At 43.2% G+C, this 23,772-nt stretch overlaps 2 protein-coding genes across 3 annotated transcripts in view; one reads left to right on the top strand and one right to left on the bottom strand.

Moving 5' to 3' along the window:
• Nucleotides 1-7,432, top strand: part of LOC135541974 (cadherin EGF LAG seven-pass G-type receptor 2-like) — a 96,098-nt gene extending 88,666 nt beyond the window's left edge. Inside the window, exons 23-34 of one of the 2 annotated variants that reach the window (XM_064968511.1) lie at nucleotides 25-225; nucleotides 486-660; nucleotides 781-893; nucleotides 1,037-1,119; nucleotides 1,429-1,555; nucleotides 1,647-1,757; nucleotides 1,968-2,098; nucleotides 2,337-2,425; nucleotides 2,581-2,742; nucleotides 3,257-3,499; nucleotides 3,632-3,854; nucleotides 5,322-7,432. In XM_064968511.1, coding sequence (XP_064824583.1) covers nucleotides 25-225; nucleotides 486-660; nucleotides 781-893; nucleotides 1,037-1,119; nucleotides 1,429-1,555; nucleotides 1,647-1,757; nucleotides 1,968-2,098; nucleotides 2,337-2,425; nucleotides 2,581-2,742; nucleotides 3,257-3,499; nucleotides 3,632-3,854; nucleotides 5,322-5,328 — 1,665 coding nt within the window. In that variant the 3' untranslated portion in view covers nucleotides 5,329-7,432. Of the gene's footprint in view, nucleotides 1-24; nucleotides 226-485; nucleotides 661-780; nucleotides 894-1,036; nucleotides 1,120-1,428; nucleotides 1,556-1,646; nucleotides 1,758-1,967; nucleotides 2,099-2,336; nucleotides 2,426-2,580; nucleotides 2,743-3,256; nucleotides 3,500-3,631; nucleotides 3,855-5,273 lie in introns of both variants that reach the window. The other variant, XM_064968510.1, reaches the window with a different exon arrangement.
• Nucleotides 7,433-9,472: 2,040 nt separating this feature from the next.
• Nucleotides 9,473-23,772, bottom strand: part of LOC135541975 (dual serine/threonine and tyrosine protein kinase-like) — a 35,913-nt gene continuing 21,613 nt past the window's right edge. The window contains 11 exon segments of the mRNA XM_064968512.1: nucleotides 9,473-10,102; nucleotides 10,269-10,403; nucleotides 10,493-10,607; nucleotides 11,248-11,361; nucleotides 11,468-11,600; nucleotides 12,764-12,920; nucleotides 13,184-13,313; nucleotides 15,743-15,919; nucleotides 16,070-16,097; nucleotides 16,099-16,151; nucleotides 16,446-16,684. Coding sequence (XP_064824584.1) covers nucleotides 9,915-10,102; nucleotides 10,269-10,403; nucleotides 10,493-10,607; nucleotides 11,248-11,361; nucleotides 11,468-11,600; nucleotides 12,764-12,920; nucleotides 13,184-13,313; nucleotides 15,743-15,919; nucleotides 16,070-16,097; nucleotides 16,099-16,151; nucleotides 16,446-16,684 — 1,469 coding nt within the window. The 3' untranslated portion in view covers nucleotides 9,473-9,914.

Below are 23,772 nucleotides of genomic sequence, written 5' to 3'. Positions count from 1 at the left end.
AACTTCCCCTTCTTATCTTTTCAGAACGGTGAGATCCTGCCTGTGAAGCTGGTGACGTGGAGCACGGTGGGTGTGACCCTGGTCTTCCTCTTTCTCACCACCCTCTTTCTCCTCTGCCTGCGGGCCATGCACTGCAACAAGACCAGTATCATCAACAATGGAGCCACTGCCCTCTTCATCTCTGAACTCATCTTCATCCTGGGCATTAACCTGCCAGACAACCCGGTAAACTACTGGAACAAAGTTATTCTCTATCTACCTTTAATACTGTATTTGACCTCGTGTCCCTCTCTACCTCCATTCAGCACTTCACTTTCAATATCCTACCTTTCCTCTCATTTGTATTTGGAATAGGTGTCTGACATATGGATCTGATTCAAATCAAAGGAAAAAATAAGCAAAGCATTCAGCCCATTTTGAGGCCTGTCATATCCAGTATTATATGCTCTCTCTGTCTGTGTGTGTGTGTCTGTGTGTGAGTTTAGTTCATGTGCACAATCATTGCCATCTTGCTGCATTTCTTCTACCTGTGCACCTTCTCCTGGCTCTTCCTGGAGGGCCTGCACGTCTACCGCATGCTGAGCGAAATACGAGACATCAACTACGGACCCATGCGCTTTTACTACATGATCGGCTGGGGCGTGCCGGCCTTCATCACAGGTCTGAATAATACACACATACAGACACACAATGCCAACTCATCATATATCCAGTTAGACTGTAGTTCTTTTATAGTTACTGGTAGTTACTAGTGGTTTGTTTGTTTGTTGTGTTGTCCAGGCCTGGCGGTCGGACTGGACCCAGAGGGTTATGGGAACCCAGACTTCTGCTGGCTGTCCATGTACGACACTCTGATCTGGAGCTTGGCAGGGCCCATCGCCATAGTGGTGTTTGTGAGTACACTCCACCTCTAATACAGTGCATTATATTACACTCATATGATATGGTGGTTGGTGTGTAATCTTTGTGTAGCTTGCGTTCAATATTAGTAGCTTATTATGTAAATGATGGTGCATGAATACATTGTGTTTTCCAGATGAACATCTTCCTGTACGTCCTGGCCTCCAGAGCATCCTGCTCCATTAGACACCACAGCTTTGAGAAGAAAGAGGCCCCTGTGTGAGTGTCCTGCCGCTGCCTGAATGAAAACAATAGGGAAACTACACTCATTCTGTCATTAACACAGGCATGCTGTTGTACTCCGAGGAAACATGACTGCCGCACTTTAGGGACAACGGAGAATGTGCATTGTGTCATTGAATTGAGAGTGAAGCTGCCAATTCACTAAACTCTGAAAATGCACTTATCCCAATGTAACCTTTGTGGTGTCCTCATTTAACGTGTGTGTGTGTGTGTGTGTGTGTGTGTGTGTGTGTGTGTGTGTGTGTGTGTGTGTGTGTGTGTGTGTGTGTGTGTGTGTGTGTGTAGCTCTGGGCTGAGGACTGCGTGTGGGGTTCTCCTCCTGGTCACTGTAACATGTCTGTTAGCTGTACTCTCAGTCAACAGTGACATGATCATCTTCCACTACTTGTTTGCTGGATTCAACTGTCTCCAGGTAAACACTTTCTTCTCTGACTTATACCAGGAATCGGTACCTTGCTCCATTGGTTTCTTTGACTTCCTCTTCCTTTGGTCTGTCCATCCAGGGTCCCTTCATCTTCTTCTTCCGCATCGTCTTCAACAAGGATGCCAGGAAAGCCATGCGCTACTGCTGCAGCCGCAAGCGCCCAGATCACATGATCAAGTCCAAGCCCTCTGTGAGTCTCTCGCACAATATAGGGACACCAGTCATCCAAGGCCTTAGTAGAACAGGAACTAGTACAGCTATAGGCCTCCATACCATACCTTTAGGTTTGGCCTTGTGTTACCAAGGACAATGAACTAAAGCATCAAACAAATAAAACAGAATTTGGTGTGATGACTTACTGCCTATTAACTTATACCATGTCCCTTTTCTCCTCCTCCAGTCATATAACTGTACCACCAGCTACATGGATGGCAGACTGTACCACCTGCCGTTTGGAGACTCCAGTGTGTCTCTGAACGGCACCCTGCAGAGTGGCAAGAGCCAGCAGAGCTACGTCCCCTTTGTCCTTAGGTACGGCAAGCCCAGAGGAACATAACAGACCCCATGGACACAAGCTGTTCAGGGCCTCCTGCTTCATTGTGTATTAGAAAAAAGTTTACTTTACAAATTAATTGAAAATGTATATTTTATGATGGTCTATTCTGTACAGTAATACAAGTAGAACAACCCTTTCAGATACACATAGTAACTTTGATTGAGGAGATGAGGGCTTTGTGTTTGTACGTTTATGTCCTGTTGTGTTTTTCAGGGATGATGGTGGCCTGAATAACAGCCAAGCACACATCGCTCTGAATGAACACGGCTCACTCTTCCATGAAACTAAAGAGCATTTAGATAGTAGGTCTCCCATTCTAATGTCATTAGGATCACTGTGACTGCCTTTAGCAGAGAGGCATACAGAGGGTTATTTCATATGGTTAATATATGTATACAAAATATATATCTGTGCAATTCTCATTGGTCATCATCTTAACATGTGTGTGCAACAACAGATCCCAACTCGGACTCTGACAGTGACCTGTCTCTGGAGGACGACCAGAGCGGCTCATACGCCTCCACACACTCCTCTGACAGCGAGGAGGAGGAGCCCTACCCACCAGAGGAATGCTGGGAAAGCATGGCCTCCAACGTGTCCAAGAGACCACACCCTCACGGTATGACCTCACACCTATAATCAACCCAGTCAACCACACTCTATACGACCTCATGCCTTCAATGCCTCACCCTCAGTAGACCACACCAACATGGTGGTTGTGTTCCCCTGCTCAGACGTTGCATGCATCAACCAATGGTTGCTGTTGGGCACCAGGTTGCTATAATGTATGATGTGGTTAGCTGATTTGTAAAATAACTATTTAGGCGTTGTAAGATTTGGCATGCGTCAGCAACGCTTTGGCAGTGGAACGCGCCCGGTTTGTCACCACAGCCCCATCCACTGTGTGACCTCAGACCTTCTGCTCCCACACTTCTGTTTTAACAGTTCACCACACCCAAACAGCACACACTGACCAGACCTTCAATAGACTACACCTACACTGTATACAATTGTCCAGGTGTAAATAAATCCACCTCTGAGCAATACATGAATGTTATGAATTTTTACCATAGCTTTACACCATCATTTAATGCATCAAGCATTTAAGATGTAGTCTTAAAATTGTTCCCCAGATAACAACCTGAGTAAGCTGTACTGGCCAGTGGAGTATATGACGACAGCCAGCAACAGTGAGGGCCTCGGGGGAGCAGACAGGCTGAAGACAGAGTCTCTGACCAACACTGAGCTGGGCCAGACGCGGGACACCCGAGGCATGCCAAGCGAAAGGCCAGGGGACAAGGCAGGTAGCTATGGGAAGGATAACTTGATGCTGCTACTTCCCAGTCTGCCCAACCTCAATGCACACCCACAGAAAGGTTAGCAACAAAACTAAACATCCACACTGCTGCAACATTCCTCCACATGTTGTTAGTTCAACTGTATATCTCTGTAGGGGTGGGCTTTCCAGAACTTTGGAATTGTTTGAGAGGATGTGTCTTCAAATTCAGGAATCCTAAAGAAGAAGCAGCTCTCCCCCATCGCAGAGAGAAATGGTATCAACCGCATCCATAACGAGCTGTCAAAGAACGCTCCGGGCCATGCCTCCTCTCAGGGCTCCTCCTCCAGTGAGAGCCGAGGGGGCCGGGCCAGACCCAGTCTACCAGATCAGCTGAATGGTGTCGGCATGAGCATCAAGGCGGGAACAGTAGACGGTGACTCGTCAGGATCAGAGTGAGTGTCATCCAACACAGAGCATCAAACACAAAGCAGGTTCAAGCATAATACGCAGAATACACTGCTCTGTCTGAACTCAACCCAGAGCAGATCACAAACACAGCAACATGTACAGTACAACACAATGTCATAGAATCAAAGCAACAGCTTTAGATGGAAGTTAAGAGATTTCTCAGTACTTATGTATTTAAATGTTGTTTTATATGTTGCTGGATACAGTATGTTACATTTTCTGTTGATCAGTCTGCCAGGTTGATGTGTGAGAATTGATGTCCCACTGAATGTATCTTGAGCACACACCCCCCATCACCATTGTGCGTAGTCCTCTGTCCTCCTCTATGTACTGGTGATGTTTGCATGCTGGCTTGTCAATAGTCCAAAACATACAGCACCGTCACATTCTCATCAATGAGCTCAGACACCAATGATGTCAAGCAACTTCCATGATCAGGTGATTTTATTCTATTGCAAGCATTTCGCTACACTCGCATTAACATCTGCTAACCATGTGTATGTGACAAATACAATTTGATTTGATTATTGGGAACAAAATACTGTTCCATAAACAGAGGGACTTTAGTAAACGCTGATTTCAACAAGTTAGATTGTATATTAACACTTTTTTTTAGCTTTGATTGCTACCATTAAACAAGCGGCATTAAAGCGGGAATCAGCAGTTGAAACAATAACAAAGCGTACTCCCAGCGCCTATTTCGTTACAGAGCTGAAGGATGGGGCTAGATAAATGTAAATTCATAGACAGAGCTATGGATGCAAGGACTGACCATCCACGATATCAAAAGTATAGTTTTAACTATGTTTTAATGCTATATAGTGTTTGAAAACATTTAATTTGTTTACAAACATTGGAATGAAACAAGCTGATATGATGGGGTCTGACAGTTACACTAAAGCTCCTGAGGCATTTCGAAGTTCTATTCTTCAAGAATCAATAGGTACATATTATTCATTTATAGGTCAAAAAAATAGTTAGGCAATATCATTTTATTATGAAGAGTGTCTACAATGCTGAGTCTTGTAGCTTACGAACCACCCTTCTCTGTCCTCTCTCTCACTCCAAAAACCATAGATTCTTATTCTTTCATTTTATTCACTGAAGCACTTGATCCTCATTTGAAATCAGGATCACTGTCTTCATGTCGATGGATCATTCAGCCCTTACAGCCATCCTTCACCCCTTACAACTAAAATAAGAATCCCGTGTGTGTGTGTGTGTGTGTGTGTGTGTGTGTGTGTGTGTGTGTGTGTGTGTGTGTGTGTGTGTGTGTGTGTGTGTGTGTGTGTGTGTGTGTGTGTATAATTCATTCATTTTTTTCCTGGTCCTTCTATTTTCCCTGTGTTGTGTTGTGTTTGTCACCGACACCACCCCCTCCCATCGCCCTGTTTTCCCAGCAGCCGCCGTAACACATATGAGCAGGCTGACGGAGGGGTGTGTCTTTGCAGGTCATAGAGCCCAGCCCCTCATCGCCACGCACACTTTTCTCTGAGTGACAGGAGCTGATGTGTGAGGAGACACAGAGCGTTGGACTGTCCTCAACTGGAGATCCATGGAGTACCCTCTCTCTTCCCCCTCATTTTGTAAGAGGGTGCGTGTGTGCGAGAGCACGAGACAGAGCCAAACCTCAGGAGTCTCTGCACTGGCCCAGGCTTGACAGCACTGATGGAATGAGTCTCCCTCTTTAAAATATATATATATATATATATCATTGTTTGTTTACATACTTGAAGCGATGTACTTTTTAAAATAATTTACACTGCCTGACCAGATGTGCTGGTAGTCAACTGGAGCAGATGTTTTGTTTTATGTTTGAAACTCCGGAGATACGGAATAATGAAGTCCTCCTTTGGTTGTGTCATTTAGCTGTCAGAATTTAAACGTTCAGGGAAGTTCCTTATCTAATTTGTCATTTCAGACAGGGTCGCCTGTACAGTTGTTGTTTTGTTTGAGGATTTAATTGTTCTACTGAGGGCTGAGGTCAGTTTGAGTTTTGCTGCAATGTAGAGAGGACTCGCTCTTCTCCACTCCAGTCTCAGGAAGCTGCCAGCCTGAGCAGTCAGTCCAACATGTCCCCAGACTGAACAGGAGACCAACATGTCCCCAGACTGAACAGGAGACCAACATGTCCCCAGACTGAACAGGAGACCAACATGTCCCCAGACTGAACAGGAGACCAACATGTCCCCAGACTGAACAGGAGACCAACATGTCCCCAGACTGAACAGGAGACAGGGACAGCTCCACCCAGCTGAGTTCAGGCACTGGAGGAAAGGGACTCCTGTTGGAAGTGTGGCTGGAGAACTGGGTTGTGGACAGTGAGGCCATTGGGTCACTCAGTATTGCAATGCCCCGTATTGGACTGTAAACAGTTTCTCTCACTATTGACGGGTGTTTAATCAAGGCAACAGTGACCGGACAGCTGTCATCCAGAGGGAGAACGCCTGCCTTTCTCCACCACTTCGCCTTTGTTTTATTACATCATCATTGGAGGAAAAGAGTCTGCGTGTCAAGAATTTGTATAACAAGGACTTTTGATACATCTTGACTTTTGTAAAGTGTTGGGAGCAAATTTTTGTATGAACATTGAAGATGCTCCCGTTTTTGTCCAAGGGATATTTGCCTTCATTTGAATCCGTGACTAAATGACTTTGTATTTTATAGATCAGATATGAAGGACCCATTGTTTTGTCAAATACTTACTGTAATACTCTTTGAAATGTATTCCAATTTTACTGTACAGAGTTGTCTGTAAAATGACACACTAATACTTCATGCAACATATTGAATCATACTGCATAAACTGTACACACATCAGTCAGTGCTCATATACCGTACACCACTACATTCCAACTATTGAAAAGCAGTTCAGGCAATTTATTGATGTGTAGGAAAGAACATGTTATTTCTCTTGCATATTACTTGTTTTTATGTGTCTTAAAAGGTCTTATCATCAATTTAACATTACTCCACAAGCACCAACACAGCCTTCATCGGAAGATTTAATAACACTACAGTTCCTGAGAGGATTGTGTTTGCACTGGTGCTCCCTAAAATGAAATGAACGGACATCAGAGCATTCTCCATGATACAATACCTCAACAATATGTGCCAAGTCAAGGGAATTTCTGCATTGCCAATTGTTTCTTGAAAATGTTTTCCTCTTCTTTTTTTTTACAACAACACTATGGTAAATACAAGGTGAAGCTTAGTAAAACATTTGCTGAAGGGTTATTGAATATCAGGCCTACAAAAGAGTTCTCTCATTTTCATATTGCAACCTTTTCATTACCACATTATCGGGATCCTAATTAATCACTTTGTTGAGACTCAACTGTGAAGAGCTGAATATGCTACTCTCATACTCCTTATCTGGTTGGTACGAACAGTTCATAATTGGAGCTCCAAGCAATCAACTGCTTAAAACCAAGACCTGTAGTAGGTTACTGATGTCAAAGCTTTAGTGATCCAGGGTAGATATGACTTGTATTTTTCTAAGATAAATGGCTTTCTAAAGGAATTTTCCAAGATGCAATGAGTAAAACAGACATGCTTTTAATACAGTGGTATTGTTTTTTATTCCTTCAGGGGAAATGGCCTCCTTAGCCTACTAAAATATTACATAACGCAACATGTAGGCCAAGCAGTTTGGAGTAGAATGCTGAGCTTTAGTACAGTCCAGTCATTAGAGCCCTCTGGTGCTGAACTGCTACCCAAACACAAATAAAAATGTATTGGTTATTGCCGGTGTAGCAAAATGCTTGTAACTTCAAGAAGAATCACAGATTAGTCGTTGAAATTCAAGTCTTTATTCTTTTGTGTCGTCTGTTTCAAGGGGACACTCCTTGCAGGGTAGAGCATTCCCATCTTTAGTAGCTGAGGCTCCACTGCGCCAACCCAGCATAGCAGACAGTGCCCTGCCCCACCCCACCAGGGTCGCCAGCACTCCTCCCTCTGGGGCCGGCTCACTGTGCCTAACCTTGGAGGATACCTGGCACTTCAGGCTCTCAATACGCTCATGGAGCTCTTTTGTCAGATGGTGGCTGGCGCCCAACTTGTACTTGTAGTCTACAATAACACAGAGAAAGTAAGGAGATGGAGAGAACTTTCTAGAGTTCATATGCTCAGATAAATTGAAGTGTAGGGATACTTTGACCAGGGATTACCATTCTCAATATTTTGTAGAATCTGCAGGGTCTCCTTCTCAATCATACACACCATAGGGAGGGGAACCTGAAGAAGAGAGTTTCATGATTCAGCTTTCAGGGTCATGGACATTAAGATCTGCACAATTAATGTCATCAGCAACTCTCACGACCAGAATTACCCTTTCTACCATTGAGCTGAGGTGAAGGAATAAGGTTGAGGTCTCTTACACTGGTTTTGCAGTCCAGCTCATGCTGCATGATCATGGCCTTGCGTTCGGGGTCATCGGTCAGGCAGTTGATGTGGTAGCCTCTCCGATGGGCCATCTTCCACTTGCTGATATACTTGGTGGTGCCCCAGATAGAAAGCATCCGGGCAAAAGAATCCTCCTCTGTGGCACACAACAATAGTTACTTACATCATTGGTACTTCAGAATAGTGGGGGGGAAATGTTACTGGTGATAATACTCACTATCCTTCTCCTTGGGTTGGGCTGCAGGTCCTGCCTAATGAGAGGGGGACACATACCTAAACTGTATGTGATGACATCCCTGATATCTCAAATGTACAGTTGTCTGGATTGGACCAAACATTACGATGTCCTTTCTAACAAAGTTACCTCTTCATCGCCATCCTCTTCATCCACACCCTCTGACTCCGCGCCACTCTGTCCCTTGTCTGACTGCACGCCGGTCCCCCCAACAAAGCCATCATCATCATCCTCCTCCAACTCGCTCTGTGAGTCACTGAGACCAGAGTGCAAGCATTTACCTCATGCTTTGGTATTCCAATTGTATGAGACTATATTGACTATAGTCGTGACCATATCATGGACTCGGTGAGACTACACCATTGTATTTCTATGGACTATACGTACTCCAAGGTGGGCTGCTGTGCAGTGTGAGCCGTCTCAGTCTTCTCCATCCCCAAACCTCTGGATCACAGAAGTATAATGTAGAAGTCTTCAGTAACTTAAAAACATTCAATGCCAATACAATTATTCATAGTGTACACTACGTATTATAGGTTAAACAAATGTGGTTGCTTCTTACCTACTTGGTACACAATGGCCACGATAGTCTTGTTGCAGTTCAAAAGCACTTGAAAAATGCTGTTGTCAGCTATGACACGTTTCAGAACTCTCAGAATACCTCAGTTCCAGAATCTTAATATTCAATTATTCTTACCATCCTAAATTTCTTCCAGGTGTTGATTCATGTCGTTACATTTTAGTTTTTGTCACATGTGCAACAGGCGTATAGATAGCATCACTTCCATCTTCTGTATTAATGTGGACAGTCTAAATTTTCCTGGGGTCGTTACCCTGCTGGCATCTAAATGATAAAGATTGATTTATTATCAGGGAAATAGCAGTATCCTCTAAGGCTTGAGCACTGGTGCTGTGAAGATGCTGAATACAGAACCCTATTTAAGAGTGAAGGGAAACAATTGATTACTTGTCAAAATCATTTTATTTAAAATAAAAAATGAATTTCATAGATGCATGAATACTCTGATAACCGGTTTAAATACAGTCTAAAATTAATATTTGTATATATATATATATATATACTGCGGTTTTTTTTTTACTATATTTCAAATGTTTTATCTAGTAACAATCCTATGACCAATCAGCAATTAGCATGCCAGCTAAGTCGGAAGCATAGTGTCTGCTAGAGTTTGTATACTATACAAATACACACGGCACAAACACATTTGTCAAGTGTCAGCTTAAATAGTGTATATATAACTCCTGTAAAGGAAGAGGACAACTGTCTTTGACAATCTTTATTATTGGCCTTCCAGAAACACACTGTCCTTTTTCCATAAATACAACAAAAAGTAATTTTTTTTGACCATAATCCTTCGCAACAGTCTGTGGTCCTCTCTGAGTTTCAGTTTGAGTCCTCCAGGCTGCTGCTCTTCTGATCTGAGCCACAATTGCAAAGCCGTACCATGATGCTTTGCAGGCTGGGCTCTACGATGCCGAGCAGGGGCCTCTGGGAAGGGTCTCCATTCCAGCAGGCCTCCATCAGCTGCCAGCATTCCTCATCAAAGTTGGCCAACCGTTCGGGTCGCGCGCCTGCAAATAACATGGGCACAAATGAGGCCCGGGCAGCTCTCTAGTCCAATTCAGCTAACAGACACACACACCACATCTCATCCACAAATAGACACACTGTAAATCCTGGATAAAAGACAAATGTTACAACAAGAATTAGTATTTTAGTTGTGGGTTTGCACATCACCTTTTTTAACATTATTCCACAACTGGTCCTTGCTGGAGCATTTCTCAAAGGACTCTGGGAGTTTGACAGAGCCAGTGCAGAGGTACCAGAACAGGATTCCAAAGGCATAGACATCCACAGAATTATCATACTTTCCTGAAGAAAGAGGTGAGACCTGGGGTTTAACCAAAGAGTCTAGAATAAGAGATGATGCAGCAGTGTGACCGAGTAGCAGGATAGCTGACCTGTGAAGAGCTCGGGGGCCATGTGGATGGGGGTTCCTACAATGCTGCCGGACATCATGGCCTCTGGCTTACAGAAGCCCAGGTCTGTGATCTTGGCCCGGTTCTGTTTGTCCAGCTGAGAGAGGGACAGATGACAACACAGACGAGGAACACTTTTGGCAAGACGTGAAACTTCCGGACCATAAATATTGGTTTCTCAGGGAATACAGTCAAAAAAGCATACCCTTGAGTCTTCAATACAAAGAAAGTAAGTGATTTTATCCCCCAATTGTCAACTCAAAACTAAATTCCAAAAAGGTCAGTACTCAGAGCATCCAATGCCCCAGAACATTCAATTTATGAGTGAAGTTAAATAATTTTCCATAACTCTGTCCTAACAATACAGCTGTGTTGTAGCCTGTGACCTCCATTTCATGAAAATGCAAACATAGTATGTCTCATTAAACATTGCCCCTTATTTTCACACATAGTTAAGTCAGAGGACACAGCAAAACAGTGATATATGAGCCAACCATCATACTGTGTAGGCAGGGCTGGGCTATTCTTACACTTCCAAGCAAGCAACACAGGTGGAATAATGATGGAAATAATGAGGAATTCATTGGTGTGCGGTGCTGGAGCATTTCCACTGAGCCATGATGCCCACAACTGAATCAGCTCAACATTAGAACTGATTTGATGAATGGATAATGTAGTGATCAACGCTAGTGTTACACATTTAGCATGACTTGAGATGACCTTTAACCCTCACTCACCAGCACATTCTTTAGTTTGATGTCTCTGTGCAGAAGCCCCTGGCCATGCAGGAAGCGAATGCCTTCCACCACGTCCAGAGCGATCTGGAGTCTCTCCTTTAGTGATAAACCAGCCTGATAGAGAGCGAGGAGATGGGGAGGTAGGCCTCAGTGTGCCAAATCACTTATGTCATAAGTGCTAGATGAACTATATTAGAGTAAATGATAGATATGGGATTACCTTCAGGCCTGTGTAGAGATCTCTGTGAAGCCTCTCCATGATGAGCAGCACAGCAATGCTGGAGCCGCCGCCATACGTGTGGTCAATCACGGAGCCGTGCAGGTCCACCAGGCGCTCGTGTTTAGGGAGGGACCTGAGCAATAGAGAAGGTAGGAAAACAAAGGTCCTACATTTTTATATACGTCCTACCGTCCGTGTTAGTAGAAATGGCGGGGACGGGGGTTGCATTGGAATATATATTATATTGAATTCTGCTTATATCACGCTATACCAGAATAAAGATAAAGTTGAAATGCAGAGACTCGAGGCCATTGATTGAGTGCTTTTGAAGTGACAGGCTACAGATTTACAACCCATCTCCGCGGCACTGTATCAGCACAATGGACAGCGCCCTCCACACTAAAGTGAGGTTGTTTTGGTAATGAATATAGGCTACAGGGTAAATAGGGTAATTCCCCTATGTGAATGCAGCCATAAACACAGCGATCTTAACAAAATAACCTAGTCATTCATGCAGGCTTAGAATACCGACAACTACTACAGTGAGAAGCAGCCATGAAGTTAAATCACAGCAATCTTGCCAAACAAATAGGCCCGCTTGAAAAAGCATGGAGCCCATGAGTACAGCAACACGTGATATAGCACAACGTGATCAACCAGCATAAAACTAAAACTGAGGACGCACAAGTTTCAACTGAGGGGGTTAAGCCCCCCTTGTGGAGCCTGGCCCGCAAATACAGTACCATCACTTTTCCATGGTGTATGAAATTCGTCTAATCAGTCACAAGGGGGCATTAGGCATCACAGTTCCAACACTAGCATCTGCCCACAGACATGAGTGGTTACTTCTCTATGAACTGTATTAGTAAACTGTTAGAGCAGATGATCCGTGAAATTACACAGTGAAAGGCTGCAGTTATATGAAATGAACATGCTGAGATGTACACTAAACACAGCACCAGATGCCAATTCATTGCCCTAGAGAAAAACATGTGTCCTGGAGAGCAGAATATGTTTCGTTATCCTAGAGGGTGTTGGTTTTACCAGTACATGCATTATACAAAGAGCTGTCACCACCAATAACAATAGTTTTGTTGATGACAAATGAGTCTCACCATTCTTTATTATTGGATGATTCTTTTTCACTTGGGTATGGATCAATTTTGATAATGCAAAACAAGTTCACTCAGTTAACATCCTATTTACTATCTTAGGTGTCAGCTTATTAAAGGCATGCTTTATTGAAATGATAGTCCATTCAGCAATGGTTGAGGTCCACAGGCTGGGCCAGCTCACCTGGTGTAGTGAAACTCCAGGGCCAGGTCGTTCCAGTGCTTGTCATCAGGTGGTACAACTGACTTCAGAGCGCAGGGATAGCGTCCCCCCCAGCTGTCACACAGATAGACCACTCCATACTGACCCCGCCCCAGCTCTGGCCCAAGTTTGGGCTTGCCTGCCAGGAAGAGAGAAACATGTCAATACATTTTCATATAACCAACAGTGACGTCGCCAGTGACATCAAAGTAAACTACTGGTCAACTTCATGAAAAAGTTAAGTTTGTCAGTCAGAAATACAGATTTGTGTTATTGTACTGTGACTGGTATAGGCTCTGGGCCTTTTTAGCATGTGAGAGCATGGAACCCAGGCAGAGTGATTACTGTCAGTGCCAGAGCTCAAAGCCCAGTGGATAGAGCAGCTAGTATTGTGTGTCTCACCATGCAGTAGCACGTCTCGGAGGGAGCGGCTTTCCAGAGACAGGCGGGCCAGCCGCGGGGCGTGGTCCTTCCTCACACGCAGCCACAGGTCCTCAGTACGCTCCAACCGCCCCGTGTGGCCTTCCTCCAGCTACACACACATACGTCATTGGTTGAAATGAAGCCAACAAATGTTAACGACACTCCAGATACTTGTAAACTCATAAGATCATCATAAGAGTACAAAACTGCAAACAGAAAAATAATCTAGGACTAGAAATCAGATAAATCATAAATAATTCTGGCAAACACAGGCCAAATAATCCATGTTTTCCACATAATGTTTTAATGTAGTGTTTTAATCTGTAATATGGCATCCTAGTTCAAACTGGGTTTTGTTGAAACCACTGTGATACTTAACGAGGGTCTTTATCAATGATGGGAATCACATTGTCAGTCATGTGGGAAGAACCATCACATACATTTGACTATTGAGATCAAAGGTCAAAGAAGGTTAAGCAGAAAATCTGACTTGTTTACAACACAAAATCTGTAACTGGACAGTTGCTGAAGTTCATTTGCACACACTGTATACAGATTTTTATAATGTGTTTACATTTGTTTATCCCATGTGTAACTCTGTTGTTGCACTGCTTTGCTTTATCTTTGCCAGGTCACAGTTATAAATGAGAAGTTGTTCTCAACAGGCCTACCTAGTTAAACATAAGTGAAATAAAAAAAATTAAGTGAGACATTGCCAGGTTTTTAAGTCCCAAGAGCTACTGTGAAGAGAGAACCTGGCAAAACTGGTTGAAATTACAGTACCAATCAAAGGTTTGGACAAACCTAATCATCCAAGGGTTTTTCTTTATTTTACTATTTTCTAAATTGTAGAATAATAGTGAAGACATCAAAACTATGAAATAACACATGGAATCATGTAGTAACAAAAAAACAGAAACAAATCTAAATATATTTTAGATTCTTCAAAGTAGCCACCCTTTGCCTTGACAGCTTTGCACACGCTTGGCATTTTCTCAACCAGCTTCATGAGGTAATCACCTGGAATGCTTTTCCAACAGTCTTGAAGGAGTTCCCACATATGCTGAGCACTTGTTGGCTGCTTTTCCTTCACTCCGCGATCCAACTCATCCCAAACCATCTCAATTGGGTGGAGGTTGGGTAATTGTGGAGGCCTGGTCATCTGATGCAGCACTCCATCACTCTCCTTCTTGGTCAAATAGCCCTTACACAGCCTGGAGGTGTGTTGGGTCATTGTCCTGTTGAAAAACAAATGATAGTCCCACTAAGCACAAACCAGATGGGATGGTGTATCGCTGCAGAATTCTGTGGTAGCCATGCTGGTTAAGTGTGCCTTAAATTCTAAATAAATCACCAACAGTGTCACCAGCATAGCACCCCCACACCATCACACCTCCTCCTCCATGCTTCACGGTGGGAACCACACAAGCGGAGATCACCCAATCACCTATGCTGCGTCTCAAAGACACGGCGATTGGAACCAAAAATCTCAAATTTGGACTCATCAGATCAAAGGACATATTTCCACCGGTTTAATGTCCATTGCTTGTGTTTCTTGGCCCAAGCAAGTCTCTTCTTGTTATTGGTATCCTTTAATAGTGGTTTCTTTGCAGCAATTTGACCATGAAGGCCTGATTCACGCAGTCTCCTCTGAACTGTCGAAGTTGAGATGTGTCTGTTATTTGAACTCTGTGAAGCATTTATTTGGGCTGCAATCTGAGGTGCAGGTAACTCTAATGAACGTATCCTCTGCAGCAGAGATAACTCTGTGTCTTCCATTCCTGTGGCTGTCCTCATGAGAGCCAGTTTCATCATAGCGCTTGGTGGTTTTTGTGATTGCACTTGAAGAAACAGTTCTTGAAATGTTCCGGATTGACTGAACTTCATATCTTAAAGTGTCTTCATGTCTGTCGTTTCTATTTGCTTATTTGAGCTTTTCTTACCATAATATGGACTTGGTCTTTTACCAAATAGGGCTATCTTCTGTAAACCACAATTACCTTGTCACAACACAACTGACTGGTACAAATGCATTAAGGAAAGAAATTCCACAAATATACTTTAAACAAGGCACACCTGTTAAATTAAATGTATTCCAGGTGACTACCTAATGAATCTAGTTGAGAGAATACAAAGCTGTCATCAAGGCAAAGGGTGGCTATATATCAAATATATTTAGATTTGTTTAACACTTTTTTGGTTACTACATCATTCATAGTTTTGATGTCTTCACTATTATTCTAAAATATAAAAAAATAGTTTAAAAAAAAAACTGGAATGAGTAGGTGTGTCCAAACTTTTGACTGGTACTGTATATCATTATTACAAACAGAGACTGGTTGAAAGAAGGTCATTGATAAGGTCATTTCAAACCGTTTTTCCCAATGGGAAAGAAAAAAGTAGCCAAGACCAAACCAGATTGGATGAAGATTGCAATAGAGAAGAGGGCACCTTATGGAGAGTGTGAAGGTGCATAAAAAAGTTTATTTTTTGATTAAAAAAAAGATTAGCTGAAGCCGGGTTTGGAGTGCGGTGTACCTGTCGCAGGGAGCCAGCGAAGGCATCGTGGGAGCTGTTGAGGCGTGTTCTGAACTGGGAACAGATACTCTTAGCCAGCTTGGCAGCACTCAAGCTCTCTATGGCATCCTGGGCCACCTTCCTCTTCCACTCTGTAGTGATGCCAGGAGGGTTCACAAAAGTTATCCTCTGAATGATCTACATAGGGGAGGAGAGAAAGAGAAGGAGAGGAGAGAGAGACAGAGAGAGAGAATACAAGAGAAATAAATCAAGGTTCAAATCAATGTGTTGTTATTGCAAAGCCCTACAATTGAAGTAGATTCCTGATGCTCGACTGGGAATGGTTACCTGTTTGATCTGCTCCCAGACGAGTCTTAACAGATGATCCTGAATGGAAGGTCACCTCCACGTGATAGGCAGCGTTAAGGATCTGACCAGGACAGGAAGTGAGATGGAGAGAACAGAACAAGATGTTATCATTTAACTTAGACCAACTGTCTTGTAGGAAAAAAGGCAACTGTCTTTTATCCTGTCTTTTTCATTGTCTTTTGAGGAATCAGTCTATTGAATTAATCTCAAACATCTGATGGTATTTGGACATAATGTAGTACAGAGAAATAGAAAAGGCATTTCTGAACAAAACAAGCTTCATTTGACATGGTTGACATACAGTATATAAATTATGGAAGAGTATACTGTACAATCATACTGTACAATCACACACCTGTTTGAGGTGGTTGGAGGTGACATTGTGGACAGATGACTCCATGTTGGACTTCTCCAGGCTATTTAGACAGCGCTCCAGGGTTCCTACAAAGCTTTCCCTCAGGTAATCCACAGAGCTGATCAGCTTGTTGGCCACCGCCTGGTTCAACCTCACAACTATCAGCTCCTGGATCTGGTGGATGCAAGACTTGATGTCCTTTGAGGTAACAGGCTCTCCGTTGGTCTCCACTATGACATCTGTGAGGTCAGAGAGAGAGAGAAAGATAATGTAGGTTGGTTACAGGCCACTAGCATGCAAACCTCATGCTGTGAATGAGTTTATGCTATGGCGTTATAGTGTGGTTATGTTGATTGCCTGGCTAGTTTCGACATTTTACAAGTAGGCTAAATGGTATTTTGTAAACTGTCAAGAGAAATGCGTGATCATTGTTAACACTGAAGAAATGACACTTTGCTACAATGTAAAGTAGTGAGTGTACAGCTTGTATAACAGTTTAAATTTGCTGTCCCCTCAAAATAACTCAACACACAGCCATTAATGTCTAAACCGCTGGCAACAAAAGTGAGTACACCCCTAAGTGAAAATGTCCAAATTAGGCCCAATTAGCCATTCTCCCTCCCCGGTGTCATGTGACTCGTTAGTGTTACAAGGTCTCAGGTGTGAATGGGGAGCAGGTGTGTTATATTTGGTGTCATCACTCTCACACTCCCTCATACTGACTGGTCACTGGAAGTTCAACATGGCACCTCATGACAAAGAACTCTCTGAGGATCTGAAAAAAATAATTGTTGCTCTACATAAAGATGGCCTGGGCTATAAGAAGATTGCCAAGACCCTGAAACTGAGCAGCAGCACGGTGGCCAAGACCATACAGCGGTTTAACTGGACAGGTTCCACTCAGAACAGACCTCGCCATGTTCGACCAAAGAAGTTGAGTGCACGTGCTCAGCGTCATATCCAGAGGTTGTCTTTTGGAAATAGAAGTATGATTGCTGCAGAGGTTGAAGGGGTGGGGGTCAGCCTGTCAGTGCTCAGACCATACGCCGTACACTGCATCAAATTGGTCTGCATGGCTGTCGTCCCAGCAGGAAGCCTCTTCTAAAGATGATGCACAAGAAAGCCCGCAAGCAGTTTGCTGAAGACAAGCATACTAAGGACATGGAACCATGTCCTGTGGTCTGAAGAGACCAAGATAAACTTATTTGGTTCAGATGGTGTCAAGCGTGTGTAGCGGCAACCAGGTGAGGAATACAAAGACAAATGTGTCTTGCCTACAGTTAAACATAGTGCTGGGAGTGTCATGGTCTGGGGCTGCATGAGTGCTGCCGGCACTGGGGAGCTACAGTTCATTGAGGGAACCATGAATGCCAACATGTATTGTGACATACTGAAGCAGAGCATGATCCCCTCCCTTCAGAGACTGGGCCTCAGGGCAGTATTCCAACATGATAACGACCCCAAACACACCTCCAAGACCACCACTGCCTTGCTAAAGAAGCTGAGGATAAAGGTGATGGACTGGCCAAGCATGTCTCCAGACCTAAACCCTATTGAGCATCTGTGGGGCATCCTCAAACGGAAGGTGGAGGAGTGCAAGTTCTCTAACATCCACCAGCTCTGTGATATCGTCATGGAGGAGTGGAAGAGGACTCCAGTGGCAACCTGTGAAGCTCTGGTGAACTCCATGCCCAAGAGGGTTAAGGCAGTGCTGGAAAATGATGGTGGCCACACAAAATATTGACACTTTGGGCCCAATTTGGACATTTTCACTTAGGGGTGTACTCACTTTTGTTGTCAGCGGTTTAGACATTAATGGCTGTGTGTTGAGTTATTTTGAGGGGACAGCATATTTACTGGTATACAAGCTGTACACTCACTACTTTACATTGTAGCAAAGTGTCATTTCTTCAGTGTTGTCACATGAAAAGATATACTCATATTTACAAAAGTGTGAGGGGTGTACTCACTTTTGTGATATACTGTGTATATATATGGGTGGAGGGATCGTTGAGGTTGTTTCTCTCGAGGGCACAACCAGCAGGAGGGGTTGGTTGAAATGGCCATGTAGAGTTTGAAAAACTTAGTCGGCGGCATGAGGTGAAGATTCCCGCTGCGACAGGTTGTTTGGTGGAAGAATGTATTTTGCAGTGGGCGCTATCATTGGGTATGATAGCATCAAATCAGCCTCAAGGATAAATAGCGCTGTAGTAATAGTCTTTAGATTCCATTGAAAAGGTGAATACGATAGCTGAGTTGTGTTACGGGAAACACAGACGTCGGTATTTTAAATCCGGCGAAGAACGTTATACTTTCTAAGATGTCCCTTTTTGTTAGAGATTAAGTGTTGGAGCGAGAGTTCTCCTCATGGACAACTGGTTTCTACAATAAAAAAGGTTATTTTTGGATGCAAATCGCCTTTTCTGAAACATGTCGTATCTCATAGGAGACAAGTGCACATGATTTTAAAGAAGGATACTGATGAACTGAATTTAGCGTTCAGTTTCAAGATTGATGGGTTTGATTACGTGTTCTACGCTTCTACTGAATCAATGAAATGCTTTGGTTGTGGAAGAGCAGGGCATTTGGTGCGTAATTGTCCAGAGAACGAGTGCGCAGAGCCCAGAAGCAGCTCTAGCACTGGTGCAGCTGAAGCACCACTGAGAAGAGAGAAGGTGGGCAGATGTGGTGGGAGAAATAGGAAAGGAGAGCAATGTGGCTACGGGGGTAGTTGTGGGAAAGCAGGGAAAAGGGGGGCGGTAGGTGAGCCTGCGATTGAGGTCGCTTGGGGGGAGGGGCTGAAATGAAATGGGAGTTCAAGAGGAGAGTGAAACAATGGAACATGAAAACGACTGTTTTTAAAGTGCCAAGCAATAAGAGGAAGGATTTAAGGGGTGGTGAAGGTTCTAATTCTAAGAGGAAGGTCGAGATGATAGATTAGTTGAGGATAAACAGGTTGTTGAGATGCAGGTTTCTTCTGGGGATGATAGCGAGAGTGAGGCATCTGATGCGTTACAACAAAATAGCGAGAGAAATGGGGTGGAAGGGAGGTATGGGATTGAAAAGGTACGTACATTTTTGAATATGACAAAATGTAAGAAATATATGCAGGATTATAATGTAATGGATTCCCCTCCCCCTTAAAAATTAATTGTTTATTGAATCAGCAAAGTTTCTGATGTCAAAAATAACAGGTGTAGGTTTGACAAGCCCAGAAATTGCTAGACTAAAGAAGGTGGTTACGAGAGTGACAAGTGAGGTACATTCTAAAGGAAATTAAAGAGTTCAGTTGCAGCATTAACTCTGTAAAGAGATGTGTTGTGTTTCTTATTCTATTTTCAGCCATGAGCAGTTAAGACTTCTTCTTTAAACATAAATGGGGCAAGAGACAGGAAAAAAAGAGCCGTAGTGTATGAGTTAATAAAGGGAAAGGGAAGTGACATAAGTTTTCTACAAGAAGTTGTGAAGTTGTGGCAACAGGAGTGGGGGGGGGCAGAGGTGTGTAGTCATAAACTCAATGTGGGGGTGTGGCCTTCCTGTTCTCAAAAGGTTTTTTGCCTTTGTCATATGAGGTTGAAGAGGAGGATGAGGGGAGGTTATTAAAAGTTAGAGTGAGATATCACTATGTGTTTAATAAATGTATATGCCCCAGTAGTGGCGGTATGAAACAGTATGTTTTTTAGAAGCATCAAATACTATTGAGAAATGTAACACTGAGGATTATTTATTTCTTGCTGGGGATTTTAACTGTACAGTCAGTGATTTAGATAGAAATCACAAAGAACCTCATACAGCTTCAAGGACTTTTTAAAAACACATTATTGTAACACATGAACTATGTGATATTTGGCAGAGTTAAAATGGAGGCACGAGACAGTACACATGGGCTAATGTGAGAGAGAACACAATCTCTCTGGCCAGGTTAGATAGGTTATGAGCATCCATCTCAAGTCTGTAAGTGTGATGACCCCAGTGAGATTTTCTGATCATTGTATAGTAACAGAGGTGGTGTACATTAACGCTGTAAAACCCAAAAGAGCATACTGACATTTTAATATAACTTTATTGAGTAATGCTCACTTCAGGACATGTTTTAGTTTTTCTGGGAGAGGTAGAGGTCTGAAAAGGACAGTTCTGTATCTCTTCAACAGTGGTGGGATATAGGGGAAATCCAGATTCAACAATTCTGTAATCAATACACAATGAATGTCACCAGATATATCACCAGATCAATGAACGCCCCAGAGTCTGAAATAGTGGAACTCATGACGTTAGTTGAGACCACAGGAGATTGAGGCCATATTCAGGCACTCGAGAGGAAAAAAGCAGCAGTGGCAGACCTGCTGGGTATCAGAGCACAGGGGGCATTGGTGAGAAGTACGTTTCAGGGAATCTCTGAAATGGATATGCAATGGAGGGTGTTGCATGGCATCATTGCAGTTAATGCTTTTGTATCTGTCGTTAATTCAGATGTTGAAGATAGTTTTGCTTGTATTACAAAAAGGACATCTATTTTTCACTGTTTTATGGAGTGTGAGAGGATAAAGCGTCTCTTTGAAATACTACAGTCTTTGTTGACAGCTGTAGGGGAGTTTTTAACACTTTTTATTTTGCCATTTCAATGTAGTAATCAACAGAAAATAAACTGTCAACTGTCACATTTTATTTTGGGTCAAGCAAAAATGTCAATTATTCTGAGAAGGAAGAATAAGATAGACAAGAGATATAGTAAGGATGTAAGATGGGTTTTTAAAGGATTAGTAAAAGCGAGGATAAAAGTGGATTTTGAGTTCTCGGCTGTAAAAGACCTCCCATTGATTGAGGATTGAAGTGGATTTATGAAGGAGTGGAATGTTTTGTGGAGGGAAAACAATTTTTTGTTGACGTAATAAGTTGAATGTACATTTTTTATTAAATGTATTAGCTTTTTATGTTTATTTAAGAAGGACACAATTGTTGTGTAATTTCTGATAAGGCAGTGTGCCAATATTTGTGTTAATACTTTATTTTAAAATAAAGGTTTTATAAAAACTTAAAATGCTCTCTCTGTGTCTAGGTAGGTAGGTCTCTCTCATCAGTCTCTTATTTATTTAATTTAATCTTTATTTAACCAGGTAGGCCAGTTGAGAACAAGTTCCCATTTACAATTGCAACCTGGCCAAGATAAAGCAAAGCAGTGCGACACAAACAACAACAGAGTTACACATAAACAAACGTAAAGTCAATAACACAATATATAAAAATCTGTATACAGTGTGTGCAAATGTAGAAGAGTAGGGAGGGAGGGTAAGGCAATAAATAGGCCATAGAGGCGAAATAATTACAATTTAGCATTAACACTGGAGTGACAGATGTGCAAGTAGAGATACTGGGGTGCAAAAGAGCAAGAAGGTAAATAACAATATGGGGATGAGGTAGTTGGGTGTGCTATTTACAGATTGGCTGTGTACAGGTACAGTGATCAGTAAGCTGCTCTGACAGCTGATGCTTAAAGTTAGAGAGGGATATTAATATATATATTATATAAAAAAAGACTCCAGCTTCAGAGATTTTTGCAATTCGTTTCAGTCATTGGCAGCAGAGAACTGGAAGGAAAGGCGACCAAAGGAAGTGTTGGCTTTGGGGATAACCAGTGAAATATAGCTGCTTGAGATCCTGCTGTGGGTGGGTGTTGCTATGGTGACCGGTGAGCTGAGATAAGGCGGTGCTTTACCTAGCAAAGACTTATAGATGACCTGGAACCACTGGGTTTGGCAACAAATATGTAGCGAGGGCCAGCCAACAAGAGCATACAGGTCGCAATGGTGGGTAGTATATGGGGCTTTGGTGACAAAATGGATGGCACTGTGATAGACTGCATCCAATTTGCTGAGTAGAGTGTTGAGGCTATTTTGTAAATGACATCGCCAAAGTCAAGGATCGCAGCATAAATGAAGGAGGGTTTGTTGCGAAATGGGAAGCCGATTCTAGATTTAATTTTGGATTGGCGATGCTTAATGTGAGTCTGGAAGGAGAGTTTACAGTCTAACCAGACACCTAGGTATTTGTAGTTAAGTCAGAAGCGTCCAGAGTAATGATGCTAGTCGGGCGGGCGGGTGCGGTCAGCAATCAGTTGAAGAGCATGTATTTAGTTTTACTAGCATTCAAAAGCAGTTGAAGGCCACGGAAGGAGTGTTGTATGGCATTAAAGCTAATTTGGAGGTTTGTTAAGTGTCCAATCCCAGGGCCAGAAGTATACAGAATGGTGTCGTCTGCGTAGAGGTGGATGAGAGAATCAATGGCAGCAAGAGCGACATCATTGATATATACAGAGAAAAGAGTCGGCCCGAGAATCGAACCCTGTGGCACCCCCATAGAGACTGCCAGAGGTCCGGACAACAGGCCCTCCGATTTGACACACTGAACTCTGAGAAGTAGTTAGTGATCCAGGCGAGGCAGTCAATTGAGAAACCAAGGCTATTGAGTCTGCCGATAAGAATACAGTGATTGACAGAGTCGAAAGCCTTGGCCAGGTTGATGAAGACTGCTGCAGAGTCCTGTCTTTTATCGATGGCGGTTATGATATCGTTTAGGACCTAGAGCGTGGCTTAGGTGGACCCACGACCAGCTCGGAAACCAGATTACATAGTGGAGAAGGTATGGTGGGATTCGAAATGGTCGGTGATCTGTTTGTTCACTTGGCTTTCGAAGACATTAGGAAGGCAGGGCAGGATGGATATAGGTCTATAACAGTTTGGGTCTAGAGTGTCTCCCCCTTTAAGAGGGGGATGACCACAGCAACTTTCCAATCTTTGGGGATCTCAAACGATATGAAGAGTTTGAATAGGCTAGTAATAGGGGTTGCAACAATTTCGGCAGATCATTTTAGAGAGGTTCCAGATTGTCTAGCCAAGCTGATTTGTAGGGATCCAGATTTTGCAGCTCTTTCAGAACATCAGCTGTCTGGATTTGGGTGAAGGAGAAGCGGGGGTGGCTTGGGCAAGTTGCTGCAGGGAGTGCAGAGCTGTTGGCCGGGGTTGGGGTAGCCAGGTGGAAAGCATGGCCAGCCGTATAGAAATGCTTCTTGAAATGATCTATTATCATAGATTTAATCGGTGGTGACAGTGTTTCCTAGCCTCAGTGCAGTGGGCAGCTGAGAGGAGATGCTCTTATTGTCCATGAACTATACAGTGTCCCAAAACTTTTTTGAATTAGTGCTGCAGGATGCACATTTCTGTTTGAAAATGCTAGCCAGAGCCCCATCTGCTAGCCCCGGCCCACTAGCTGTCTGAATCGCTTAGATTGTAGGACGGCCGGGTTGTTAAACATATCCCAGTTGAGGTCACCT

This window comes from Oncorhynchus masou, chromosome 6 (assembly GCF_036934945.1).
Source record: "Oncorhynchus masou masou isolate Uvic2021 chromosome 6, UVic_Omas_1.1, whole genome shotgun sequence".
Classification (NCBI taxonomy): domain Eukaryota; kingdom Metazoa; phylum Chordata; class Actinopteri; order Salmoniformes; family Salmonidae; genus Oncorhynchus; species Oncorhynchus masou.
This window is presented reverse-complemented; position numbering and strand designations above follow the sequence as displayed.